General features: G+C 39.5%; 1 protein-coding gene across 1 annotated transcript; it reads left to right on the plus strand.

The window, feature by feature from the left end:
- Positions 1 to 1,019: 1,019 nt before the first annotated feature.
- LOC127079585 (uncharacterized) lies at positions 1,020 to 1,667 on the plus strand. The gene has a single exon (XM_051019969.1). It carries the CDS (start codon positions 1,020 to 1,022, stop codon positions 1,665 to 1,667), a length of 648 nt encoding a protein of 215 aa, XP_050875926.1.
- Positions 1,668 to 13,900: the final 12,233 nt, after the last annotated feature.

Here is a 13,900-nt window from a genome sequence, read left to right on the forward strand (position 1 = left end):
TGATTTCCAAATCCCAAACTGAAGAGGAATACATTACCAATTTGCAAAAGTTGTTTGCTAGACTGAGAAAATTTAGGCTGAGGCTTAACCCTAACAAATGCATGTTTGGGGTACTACGGGGAAGCTTTTGGGTTTTATTATAAGCCAAAAAGGGATTGAGGTGGATCCTGACAAAGTCAGGGTTATTTAGAACTTGCATGTGCCAAAGACCAAGAAATAGATTTGTGGATTCTTAGGGAGATTAAACTACATCGCCAGATTCATTTCACATCTCACCGCCATATGTAAACTAATATTCAAGCTTCCGAGGGAAGATCAAACAATTGAGTGGAATGACGATTGCCAAGAAGCCTTTGACAAGGTCAAAGAATATTTACAGAAACCACCAATTTTGATGCCCCGTGTTCAGGGAAAACCTCCCATCATGTACTTGACAGTACTCGATGAATATATGGGTTACATGTTCGGGTATCAATACAAAACTGGTAGGAACGAGCACGCTACCTATTACCTGAGCAAAAAGTTTAATGACTGTGAGACAAGATACTCATTGCTCGAAGAGCCTTGTTGCGCACTTGCATGGGCTGCTAAATGCCTCATACAATACATGTTGAATCACACAACTTAGTTAATCTCCAAGATAAACCCCATAAAGTACATATTCGAGAAACCAACTCTAACCAGTAGAATTGCCCGATGGAAAATTCTATTATCAGAATACGACACCCAATATGTTGCGGATAGGCATCAAAGGGAGTGTACTAGCAGATCATCTTTCTCATCAGCCGATGGATGATTACCAACCTTTGAAGTTTGATTTCCCAGACGATGATATTATGGTTGTCAAAGACTATGATATCCAGGGACCCGACGAAGGACCCGAATCATGGGAGTGATGGACTCTTATGTTTGATGGCCCGTCAAATGCTACGGGTCATGGAGTTGGGGCAGTGTTTATGTCTCCTGAGAATTTCCATCTACCATTCATAACAAAGCTTTGCTTCACTTATAAAAACAACATGGCTGAGTATGAAGCTTGCAAATTGGGACTAGAGGAGGCTATTAATTTAAGGATTAAAGTCCTTGGAGTATATGGAGACTCCGCTCTAGTAATACATCAGATCATAGGTGATTGGGAGACAAGACATGCTAATTCTGTATATGGAGACTCCGCTCTAATTCTGTATCAGGATTATGTGTTGAAGTTGTTCCCAAAGTTTGACAAAATCACTTTTTCCCATATTCCTCGAGAAGAGAATCAAATGGCAGATACTCTAGCAACTCTGGAATCTATGTACAAGTTGATATGGCCTAATCATCAGCCTAGTATTGAAATCAGGCGTTTTGACGAACCTGCTCACTATTTGACAACAGGAGAAGAATCAGATGGCAAACCCTGGTTCTTTGATATTAAACACTATCTCGAGAAACAAGAATATTTGACAAATGCTTCTAGCCTTAACAGGAGAACTATAAGGAGGTTGGCATCAAAGTTCTTACTAAATGGAGATGTGTTATATAAGTGTAATTATGACATGGTCCTACTCAGATGTGTGGATAAAGATGAAGCTAATCAACTCATGAAGGATATACATGAACGATCCTTTGGCACCCATGCAAGTGGACATGCGATAACAAAGAAAATCCTGAGGGCAGACTACTACTAGATAACAATGAAAGCTGATTGTTATCATTATGCCAGGACATGCTACAAGTGTCAAATATATGCTAATAAGGTGCATATACCACCTACCCATCTAAATGTCATAAAATCACCATGGCCTTTCTCTATGTGGGAAATTAACATGATTTGGATGATTGAACCCAAAGCATCTAATAGACACATATTTATACTGGTTGCCATAGACTACTTCACCAAATGGGTCGAAGTCGTGTCTTACGCTAATGTCACCAAGAAAGTGGTTGATCGCTTCTTGAAGAACAACATTATATGTCGGTATGAAGTTACCAAAAAAATTATCACTCATAATGAGTCCAACCTCAACAACAAGATAATAGAATAGTTGTGTGCAACATTCAAAATTGAACACCACAACTCGTCACCATATCGGCCCAAGATGAATGAAGTTGTTGAAGCAGCAAATAAAAACATCAAGAAGATTATTCAAAAAATGGTGGTCACATACAAGGATTGGCACGAAATGCTACCTTTTATGTTGCATGGCTATCATACATCAGTATGTACTTCGACAGGGGCAACCCCTTATTCCCTGGTTTATGGCATGGAAGTAGTCCTTCCTATTGAAGTCGAAATCCCCTCGATGAGAGTATTAATGGAGGCTAATCTAGACGAGGCGGAATGAGTTCAAGAAAGGTTCAATGAACTCAACCTTATTGAGGATAAACACTTAAAAACATTATGTCATGGTCAACTTTATCAGCGGCGTCTTAAGAAAGCACTTGACAAGAATGTTCGGCCTCGAATGTTCCAAGAAGGTGACATGGTGTTGAAAAAGATCTTGCTGATTCACAAAGATGCTAGGGGAAAGTGGATGCCAAATTATGAAGGTCTATTTGTAGTGGTTAGAGCCTTTTCCTGAGGCATTCTAATCTCTGAAACTATGGATGGTGATGAATTTCCACTCCTCACAAATGCTAACACCGTTAAAAAGTACTTTGCCTAAAAAGTGGAATAATAAAAGCCGCTAAGTCGAAAACCTAAAAGGGAGACTTAGGCAAAAATGGCTATCCTGGTGGATCGAAAATCCGAAGGGCGGTCCAGGAAAAAATTAAGGATAAAAATAAAAAATTTGGACCTGCTGAGTTGAAAACCCGAAAGGGCGACTCAGGTAAAAAAAAGGTATCCTGGTAGATTGAAAATCTGAAAGGGCGATCCAGGAAAAAGTTAGGGATTAATTCCAAGGCAAAGACTGCAATATGTGAATTCATTCATCCAGGGAAGGTTCCATAAGAGAAGAATCAATACAGCCATCTTTCTCAGAAGTAAGGTGTTCGTACCTTTAGAGACATAAAGATTATAGCAATATCGAAACTCAATGGAAGCTCAATTTCTATTGCCATTATACTTTTTTTCACAATAATGACCTCATTAAGGAGTTACATATTTATGTACAATTTCCCAATCAAGGGTCAAATCAATGAAAAGAGAAGTGTTCTCATCAAATTGTGCCCAACTATTTTTTACTTTATCTGCTTGTTTGCTAAATGTGTTTATTTTATATAAACATTGTTTTAAGACATTGGTCAATAACAAAAAAACATTTGAAAAAAACAATAAAATTGCTTTTTGAGATATCAGAGGGGAGATTCACAGTCCCAAAGATTGTTCTCTTTGCATAAGGACATCAAATCATTTGCAGACCATCATGTCCATTTTCATCATAAACAGCTCTATTCCCTCAAGAATGTGCTTATATGCAGCCTATCATCGACAAATCTCCCATGAAAGCCACATGGGCATTCATAATACACCATTGAGTGTCGCATCGCTATAGTATTGAGTGTTGAGAAGTCAGATCCTCTCAATAACCAAAAGCCCTAAATCATATTTCTAACTACCAAAAACCTGAAGCCCAATTTCCATTGGTCTTCCCAACAATAAAATTCCATGTTGCTAGAAACATCATAAGCTCAAACCCGAGTAATATTGGTACCAAAGAACTCTCACCTTCAAATAAGGGTGCCAATTTCCTACCCAATCAATCATCTGCACTGCCATATGCACAAACATGCATAATTCTCCCACCAAAATGTAAGTTGTTATGCATCTTATACATGCATAGCATTCTTACTAAAACAAGAGTCATGTCAATCATCAGCATTCTTGTGAAGAATCCTCCATCCGAAATGGGAAGCTTCATCAAAAAGTAAATAAAAAACATTCACATTCCTACATGCATGTCTAAATATCCCCAGTAATTGCATCCCACATCCATCTTCATGCATCATTCCGTGCAGGGTATCTCCATCCAAAGTGGAACATCATACACAAAATTATACATAACACCAATCAGGATTCAGGATCAATCACAAGTATCCAGGACAATCCTCACTCGAGGCAGTGGTGTTCTTACCTCACACATGCTAGTGGATTCATTTTTCCAACAAGTCATTTCCCCAACTTTATGGTTGATAATGATATTCCCCAATGTCTTTACTGTAATTACTCCCCAAGTAGAGGCTATCCTAAAAGATTTCTTACGAGCTTCTCCCCTGCAAAGCTTTGTACGGTAAATCTCCTCCAAGGAGAGTCTTTTATGAACTTTTTCCCCAACAGATAAACATTAGAGATACTGCTCTAGTATCCTCGAAGAGTGTTAGATGCAATTGAGGTGTCATTCACCTTGTTGGAATATCTTAATTATATCATATAAGATATTGCTTCGTTGATTCGTAGAATCTCATTTATTTGTTTGAGATATTGCTTCATTAATCTGAAGAATCTCATTTGTTCTTAGAGATACTGCTCTAGTGTCCTCAAAGAGTCTTAGATATGATTGAGGTATCATTCCCCTTATTGGAATATCTTGATTATATCATATAAGATGATGCTTCGTTGATTCGAAGAATCTTATTTATCTGTTTGAGATAATGCTTCATTAATCTGAAGAATTTCATTTGTTCTTAGAGATACTGCTCTAGTATCCTCGGAGAATCTTAGATACGATTGAGGCATCATTCCCCTTGTTGGAATATCTTGGTTATATCATATAAGATGATGCTCTGTTGATTCAAAGAATCTCGTTTATCTGTTCGAGATACTGCTTCATTAATCTGAAGAATCTCATTTATTCTTAGAGATATTTCTCTAGTGTCCTCGGAGAGTCTTAGATTCGATTGAGGTATCGTTCCCCTTGTTGGAATATCTTAATTACATCATATAAGATGATGCTTCATTGATTCGGAGTATCTCATTTATATGTTTGAGATACTGCTTCATTAATCGGAAGAATCTCATTTATTCTTAGAGATAATGCTCCAGTGTCCTCGGAGAGTCTTAGATATGATTTAGGTATCGTTCCCTCTGTTGGAATATCTTGATTATTATCATATAAGATGTGGCTTCGTTGATTCGGAGAATCTCATTTATTTGTTCGAGATACTGCTTCATTAATCTAAAGAATCTCATTTGTTCTTAGAGATATTGCTCTAGTATCCTCGAAGAGTCAGACACGATTGAGGTATCATTCCATTATTGGGATATCTCAATGTGTAAGATACTGCTTCGTCGATCCTCATGGAATCTCATATGTTGTGTTCAAGACCGTGCACTGTTATCTCTTTTCTAATTTATCATATCTCATCCTTGCATTGCATTTCCACTTTTCAACTAACAAAATTTTGGGGTCTTCTCATATCTAATTGACTTCTACCCTAAAAATGAATCTTGTGGCAGTTCATTCTCTCGGGTTTAAGACAGTTAGATAGGGGCAGTTGTCATACCCCAATTTTGTTTGGGTAGTTTAAAATTTTCATTAGCATTCATAACAAGAAAGCGTGTTGTACATACTCAGGTCTTGGGGATATTACTAGAGGAGGAAATTAGGGTTTTCTTGTTATTACCTTAACATATGTTTAACCAAGCATCAAAACCCTATTACCATATCTCTTTGTATTGTGGATCTTGGGCAGCTTGCATCTAGGTATCTAGAATCCATCAAGATCCTATGATAAATGAGGGGATCATTATACATTTACCTAGTTATCATACGGGTCATTACATTGGTGTGTCTGATTAAACCATGAATAGTTATTACATTGTTTGATTATTTGATTGGTCATTCATTCAGTCATGGTGGCACATCATCATAGATCACCTCATCATTTGTGTCACTCCTAAACTACCTTAAAGCTTACACTTCATGGACTCAAGTTCATCTGAAAACATGGCATAGTTCATGGTTAAAAGGTGTAAACACAATCCCATTGGATGGATTGGCTTACAAGTTTCTGTTTGTCATTTCTGGTTCATTACGTCTCATTTTCATGTCATCATAAGCATTACCCATGATAGTCTTCTGATTTCTAAGTCTAAATTGAACCATGTCACTTTCACCTCATTACCATTTTGGTTAGTTGATAGGTTGCATAAGTCACAACATGGATTGATTTATTCAGCCAGAATGTAGCATCCATTTTACATTTGACTAACCAAGCAGAAGTTAATTTTTTGGAAACATGATAACATTGTGCCAATTCATATAGTTTCATGTATGGGATATAACAAACAAACAGATGTTACTTGAATTGGAAACACAAATTTGAATTAAAATCATGAGTCAGTGTTATTACACAGGTATCACATGAGTAAATCCATAAGCTTAATCATAAATGTGTTGTATTACAAGCAAAGATCATTGATATATCAGATTCATCCATAATCCTAATAACACTACATCTTGTTTCAAACAGATTTTTTACATTTAAATTTGCATCTTTCCCGCCTAAGTTGACCAAGGTCAACGAACTAGTGGTGAATGACCTAGGACAAATTCTTGGTTTTCCAATTATAACTTTCATTTTTTAGTCATGACTTGATAAGTTCATTAGGATTGAGATTAAGTGTCCAGTTTTGCATTGTATGACTATAAGAAATAAACATACCACTTTTCATGGATTTCATGCACATAATCATATGGTTCATGCCATTTTCTATGGATTTCATGCGCAACGTCATATGGTTTGGGTCATTAGCTTGGATTTACATTATTGAACCATAATTTCTAATCTATAGACATGATTGTTACAATTCCATGGTTAAAAGCATAACATAGAAACTGCCTTGATAATCCTATGATTTGTTGCATCACAATCAAGTCAAAATAAGAGGAAGAAGCTTCAAATCTTGTAGCTGCATATCATTTGGCCATGGTACTGTTACCATGAGAAATCTCTAAGGCATGCTGAAAGCATAATTGGTAATAGGGTCTTGTGAATTTGGGGGTTATACCCCATCAAAGGATGAAGATGTGCCTAAGATGAACAAGAGCGGGAAAAACACAAGTCAAGGGATGAAGCCGACAGGAGAAGCGTGTTTGGTCGACAGGCCATTCCGTTGACTGAAATGAAGCTTGGGACTTAAAGAATTTTCTCTCATGCCAAATGCTTAGAAGACAGTGTCGCCCTGAATATCTGGGCGGGAGAAATTTGAAATTTGAAAATAACTAGCAGTTACAAGAAGAATAAAAGCGCCAGAGTCTGGAAAAGTTTCGCAAGACGTGTGTGGAACTGTTTATAGATCGTGTGGCACGACGTCTGCTAGTTTTTAGGAGTTCTTAGCATGTAGGAAGTTTCTTTAGTTTAGTATAAATAGAATATCCCACGAGGGGCTCAAGGTGTTCACCTTGTACTAAAAATCACTTGTAAGAAACTTCTCATTCCCAGCGCGAGGAAGCAAGAGTTTTTAAGAGTGCTATGTACGTGAATCACCACATTTATTTCAATGCAACTTCTTTACTTTTCAATTGTTCCCGTTGAACATTTTATCTTAATTTCATTTACTTTTGAGTTATCACTTTACATTGTCGTCTACGTTGTCAACACTAATTCTATTACGATAATAGAGTTCACCAAAAGCGTGTTCGTCGTGTACGTCTTTTGAATGATGTGGTGCTGTCGGTCACGAGTCACCCATAGGCTATAGCATCGTTTAAACCTTTCCTGTGGAAAAAACCTGCGCTTGTTCAATACTCTGTCAGGAGCCGTTCCTCACAAAGTTATTCCGTCGAATTGAATAAGCCACACTTGTACTAGCACATGTTTTAGGATTAACTGGTCGATCCTGCAAGTAACCCTTAAGTTTCAAGCCCGAGGGAGGACCAGCGGTTGTTTACCAATTTCCACAGTAAAAAAAATGGCACGCCCAGTGGGACGGTGCTAGTGCAGTTGCGAAATTGCATGAAACTTAGAAGTGGCAAACTATATAGTAAGCCACGAGAAACTTTGAAAATGTCAAATTCCACTATGGAAACAGTAATCTCACAGGTTGCCACTTTGCCACCGATGACGAATGCAGCCTCAACAATGTCGACTACGGGTGCGGTTGGAACATCAATTCCTCTACCTCCACCGGGGGGTTCAGGATCAACGATAACGACGTTCAAACCTTATGTGCCTCGCTTTGGCACCACAGATCCTCTTTATGGAATGTCGTGTTCCTTAATGTCAGGATATCAGTCGACATCAAGTGCAACATTGTTTTCAGACAACGCCTAAAACACAAATCCACCCTTGCAAGGATCAGCGTAAGAGGGCAACATTAGGAATAATACACAGAACAGAACCATGTCACTGTCGAACACTTCAATAGCGGTGTTGAGACAACAAATGGATGATAGTAACCATGAATTGGTTAACATGTTAACCAACCAAATGGGCACAGTTTTTAATCTAGTTATACAAGAATCTGCTGAAACAAATAGGCAGGTGGCGAATCAATTGACACGCTTGTGTAATTTTCTGGGGGCACCGGCTCGACAGATGGCACAAGTGGTTAGGCAAATTATTCCTGTTCAGATGGAGATAGGGGAAGCAGAAGATGAGATAGTCCACGAAGGACAAATCCTTAGACCCCTTCAAAATCAAGGCGTTGAATTAGGAATCGCAGGACGTAAACAGATGGTACTGGTTAACCGACACCAGGATGCTTATCAAATTGTCGATCAACATCGACAAGAAGACTTAGCAGTGGAGAATAATTTGACAACTATTGTCGAAAGGATTATGGCTAGAAATGGTATGGGTGCCACATTGCAAAGGCCATTGTACGCCTCCCAGTTAGCTGAATTTATTCTCCAAGCCGAGGCACCCAGGGGAATGAAAGTGCCTAAGTACACTAAATTTGGGGGAGAATCTCGTGAATCGACAATAGAGCATGTTGCCAGATATTTAACAGAGTCAGGGGATCTAGTTCATAACGAATGTTTGAGAGTAAAAAACTTTCCCTCCTCTCTGACTAAGGCTGCCTTCACATGGTTCACTTCTTTGGCCCCAAGTTCAATCGATTCGTGGGCCAAATTAGAAAAGAAGTTCCATGAACAGTTTTACGAAGGACACTCCAAAATTAGTTTGGCAGAATTGTCTAGTATCAAGAGAAGGTTTGCTGAGAGCATCGACGATTATCTGAATCGACTTAGATCATTAAAGGCTAGGTGTTTTACACAAGTGCCAGAACATGAACTTGTTCAGATGGCCGCAGGGGGTTTAGATTATTCCATTAGGAAGAAAATAGACCCAACTTTTGTGAAAAGTATGTCACAATTGGATGATAGAGTTCGACATCTAGAACGGCTAAGGTTAGAAAAAGTTAGACACAATAAGTCTAAGAAAGAAAAAGTAGTGTTTGTCGACTACGACGCAACAGACCCAATATATGAGGCTGATTATGCTTCATCGATCGATTTAGAAATAGACATGGCTGAGTTAAAGCCAGGGTCGGCCTACGAGTGTCGATCATTACTTCCTGCGCAAGGAAAAAATCTTGTCGAAAACAATCCAAAATTCCCTTCGAAAACTTATACTTTTGATGTGACAAAGTGTGAGAAATTTTTTGATCTGTTGGTCAAAGATGGTCAAATGGTGGTACCACCTGGTACTAAAATACCACCGCTAGAAAAAAGACAGAAAAGAGGTTTTTGTAAGTATCATAACTATCTTGGTCATAATACCTCTAATTGTTACCTTTTTAGGGATCTGGTTCAAAAAGCAATTCAAGAAGGCAGGCTGAAATTTGTTGGCCGCAGAATGAAGATCGACGTTGATCCTCTCCACCAGGAGGAAGCCCTATTTGTGGAGCCAGTCGAGATCAACATGGTCGAGATCACCGACTATGATGAGGCCGATATGCTGGAGCAAACTGGTGAAAGCCCAGATGTCGATATAGCTGAAGTTTACCCAAGGGTTGATGAAGACTTGGTGGATTTTCTGTATCGCTGCAAGAACAAGGGTTCATAAGTTTGCCTGTGCCCTAGATGTGGTGTTGTCACCAACAAAATAGCCGCGGAAAATTTCCAGAAGCTGCAGTTGGACAAAAGCAAAAGAAACGGGCCGACCAGAGAGTACCAAAATGAAAGAGGCTCAAAAAAGGCTGTGGAAAATATCCAGGCGAGGCCAAAGAGCTTTGTACCGTCGGTAAGTGTCCTTAGAGGCACTTGGGTCAAGCCTCAGGAAAAACAAGACACCCCACAAGGGGTTGTTGCTGCTGCTAGAGGAGGTTTAGCAATTAATTACATGCGTGAGTTTAAGTCTGAAAAAAGGACTCATTTCTCTGAAAATTATTTGGGGAAGAACCCCATGTCGAGGAATCAATGGAGACGCTTTCATAGGCGTAAGCAGGCCGAAAGAGAGGCTGCTAGAGGAATAGCTGGAAGAGGCATGGCCAGTGGGGAGAATGCTGGAAAGAAGGTTATTGTGAAGGTCAACACAGCAGCAAAAGAACGGATCAGACAGTATGTCCGTCAACCAACTGAGAAATGTTCTGATGAAGTTACTGATGACTTCAATTCAGAGTCCGAAGCAAGTCTGGATAACTTGGTCAACGTGGTGTCAATTCTACCACAAGAATATAATTGTGTGACTGAAGTGGAGGAGTCGGTAGACGATGCTGACGCTGAAGAAATGGCTTTGCACCAACGAAGATGCTATTTTATGCTAAACGATGGCTCTGCTGAAAGCCAAGAAGCAGTTTTCGAAAGACCCACGATGACTATGAAAAATCATTTGAAACCATTGCTGATAAGGGCCAAAGTGGAAGGCGTGACTATCAACAAAGTCTTGGTCGATTGTGGCGCCATTGTCAACATCATGCCGCACCATATTTTGAGGAAGATTGGCTAGTATGATACTGACATCAGATCCAACAACGTGGTTTTGTCTGACTACGGGGGAAAAACGAAAAGCACCATGGGGGTGATTATGGTGAACATCACGGTGGGTTCAATAACTAGACCGGCATTGTTTATGGTAATAGATTCTAAGCCAAGTTACAACTTGTTATTTGGCAGAGAGTGGCTCCATGGTGTTGGAGTCGTACCATCTTCAGCGCACCGAAGGTTGGTGATTTGGAGAGAAGATGGAGTGGTCGAAAATATTGAAGCCGACCAAGGGTACTTCATGGGTGACATAAATAATATTGGCAAGAAGAAATTCGAGAGAAAGTTGGCCAACATTTCTCCTTGTTTTCTAGCGGAAGATGTACATGCTAATCTGAGTGAGGCCTTCGTTTCGCTAACTTTACACGAGACTCATGGCTTCATTTGGGATGTGGAACGTCTGGATGATCCACTCTATACAGGTATCCGGCCGACAGGCTGGGGAGATGTCACTGATGATGACTGAGCTAGAAGCTCTAAGAAAGATGTCGGCATACGTTGCCGAGAACAAAATAAAGTCGGCTCTAGAGGCTGAAGAAAACATGGTTGTCGAAGCCTATGTGTTAAATAAAGTGGGTTATATGGCTATTGGGCCAGAACCTACAGATAAGCTAGTTGTGGCTAAAGGAAACGTCAGCATGCAGCGTTTGGACTGTATTTATGACAATGAACCTTTAGGGTTTGAAAAAGACCCAAAGGCACCAGAGAAAATCCGACCAAAAGACCCCTTGGAAGAAGTCGACCTTGGCGAAAATGGCGAAAAGAGGCCAACATACATCAGCGTCAACATCGACAAAGAACTAAAGTCTGAGGTAATATTCATGCCTAAAGAATTTAGAGATTGTTTTTCTTGGGATTATAACAAAATGCCTGGTTTAAGTAGGGATTTGGTCGAGCTAAAGCTGCCAATAAAAACTGGAAGAAAGCCAGTAAAGCAGACGCCCAGGCGTTTCGCCCCAGAGATCATGGCAAAGATAAAAGCAGAAGTAGAAAAATCCTGAAAAGCAAGTTTATACAAACTGCAAGGTATGTCGAATGGTTGGCCTATATTGTGCCAGTCATCAAGAAAAACGGGTCTTTAAGAGTATGTATTGATTTTAGAGATCTAAATGCTGCCACCCCCAAAGATGAGTATGCCATGCCTGTGGTGGAAATGCTGGTCGATTCGGACGCTGGTTTCGAATATTTAAGTATGCTAGATGGTTATGCTGGATATAACCAAATTTTTATTGTAGAAGAAGACGTGTCGAAGACGGCATTTCGGTGCCCAGGAGCCTTGGGGACATATGAGTGGGTTGTCATGCCATTCGGCTTGAAAAATGTCGGAGCAACATATCAAAGGGTAATGAACTCAATATTCCATGATTTTATCGAAGACTTCATGCAAGTATACATTGACGATATTGTGATAAAATCAAATGGTCGACATACTCATGTCGAACATCTCCGAAAGGCCTTTCTAAGGATGAGGAAATGTGGAATAAAAATGAATCCATTAAAGTGTGATTTTTGTGTGCAGGCAGGCGACTTCCTTGGCTTTGTGGTGCATAAAAAGGGTATTGAAGTAAACCAAAGCAAAATAAAGGCCATTATAGACGTCAAGTCTCCGTCGACCAAAAAGGAACTACAATCTTTGTTGGGCAAAATAAATTTTCTTAGAAGATTTATATCAAATTTAAGTGGCAAAACAAAAGCTTTTTCTCCACTACTTCGACTGAAGAATGAGGATTTTAAGTGGCAAGAAGAGCACCAAGAGGCTTTTGACAAAATCAAAGAGTATTTGACTAGGCCTCCAGTACTGGCCCCTCATGTTAGGAATAGGCCAATGAGATTGTATATTACAACCTTAGAATCGACTATAGGAAGTATGTTAGTCCAAGAGGATGAAAAATGTGTCGAAAGACCTATGTATTACCTTAGTCGAATGCTTAGTGACCCTGAAACTAGGTATAATGATATAGAAAAACTATGTCTATGCTTGTATTTCTCTTGTATGAAACTAAAGCAATATATTAAGCATGTTGATGTGTACGTATCTTCCCACTTTGATATTATTAAACACATGTTGTCTAAACCAATTTTGCATAGTCGAATTGGGAAATGGGCTTTGGCGTTAACGGAATACTCTATGACATATGTACCCTTGAAAGCAATGAAAGGGCAGGTAGTGGCAAATTTCCTTGTCGACCATTCAATGGTCGAAATGGCGCAAAATTACGTAGACCTAGCGCCATGGAGGTTATACTTCGACGGTTCAAAACATAAGCATGGATCTGGGATAGGAGGAGTCATAATTTCTCCAGATGGAATTCCAGTAGAGTTCAAATACAGAATTGAAGGAGTATGCACAAATAATGAAGCAGAATACGAGTCGTTGATTACAGGACTTGAACTACTGCTAGAATTGGGGGCAAGGAATGTCGAAATTAAGGGAGACTCGGAGTTAGTAATTAAGCAAGCATCGAAAGAATACTGGTGTGTTAAAGAAAATTTAATCATGTATTTTGTGGTTACCATCAGACTACTCAAGAGGTTTGAGCAAGTCAACCTCCAGCACATACCACGGAAAGAGAACCAGAGAGCAAATGATTTGGCACAGGAGGCTTCAGGGTACAAAGCGTCGAAAGACCAGGATGAAGAGGTCCAAGTAAGAGAGAAAGTACGAAAGACGTTGTTATCACCATCAGATTTGTCGATTATGAAGTTGGGGGTTGTAGATAAAAATCATTTTAAAATTCTGACCGTCGACTACGAGGGGGAAAGTGATTGGCGTAAACCGCTAGTCGATTATTTATGCAATCCTGTAGGGTCGACAGATTGAAAGATAAAATATAGGGCCCTTAGCTACGTCTTGGTGAATGATGAATTATTCAAAAAGACAGTTGAAGGAGTGTTACTAAAATGCCTGGGAGAAAGCGAGGCATATGTGGTTGTGTCTAGCGTACATAATGGAGCGTGTGGGGCGCATCAAGCAGGTTTGAAGATGAAATGGCTCTTGATGCGATCAGGAGTTTATTGGACTTCAATGTTGAAAGATTGCATTGAATTTG

Source organism: Lathyrus oleraceus, chromosome 5 (genome assembly GCF_024323335.1).
Source record: "Lathyrus oleraceus cultivar Zhongwan6 chromosome 5, CAAS_Psat_ZW6_1.0, whole genome shotgun sequence".
In the NCBI taxonomy this organism is placed as follows: Eukaryota; Viridiplantae; Streptophyta; class Magnoliopsida; order Fabales; family Fabaceae; genus Lathyrus; species Lathyrus oleraceus.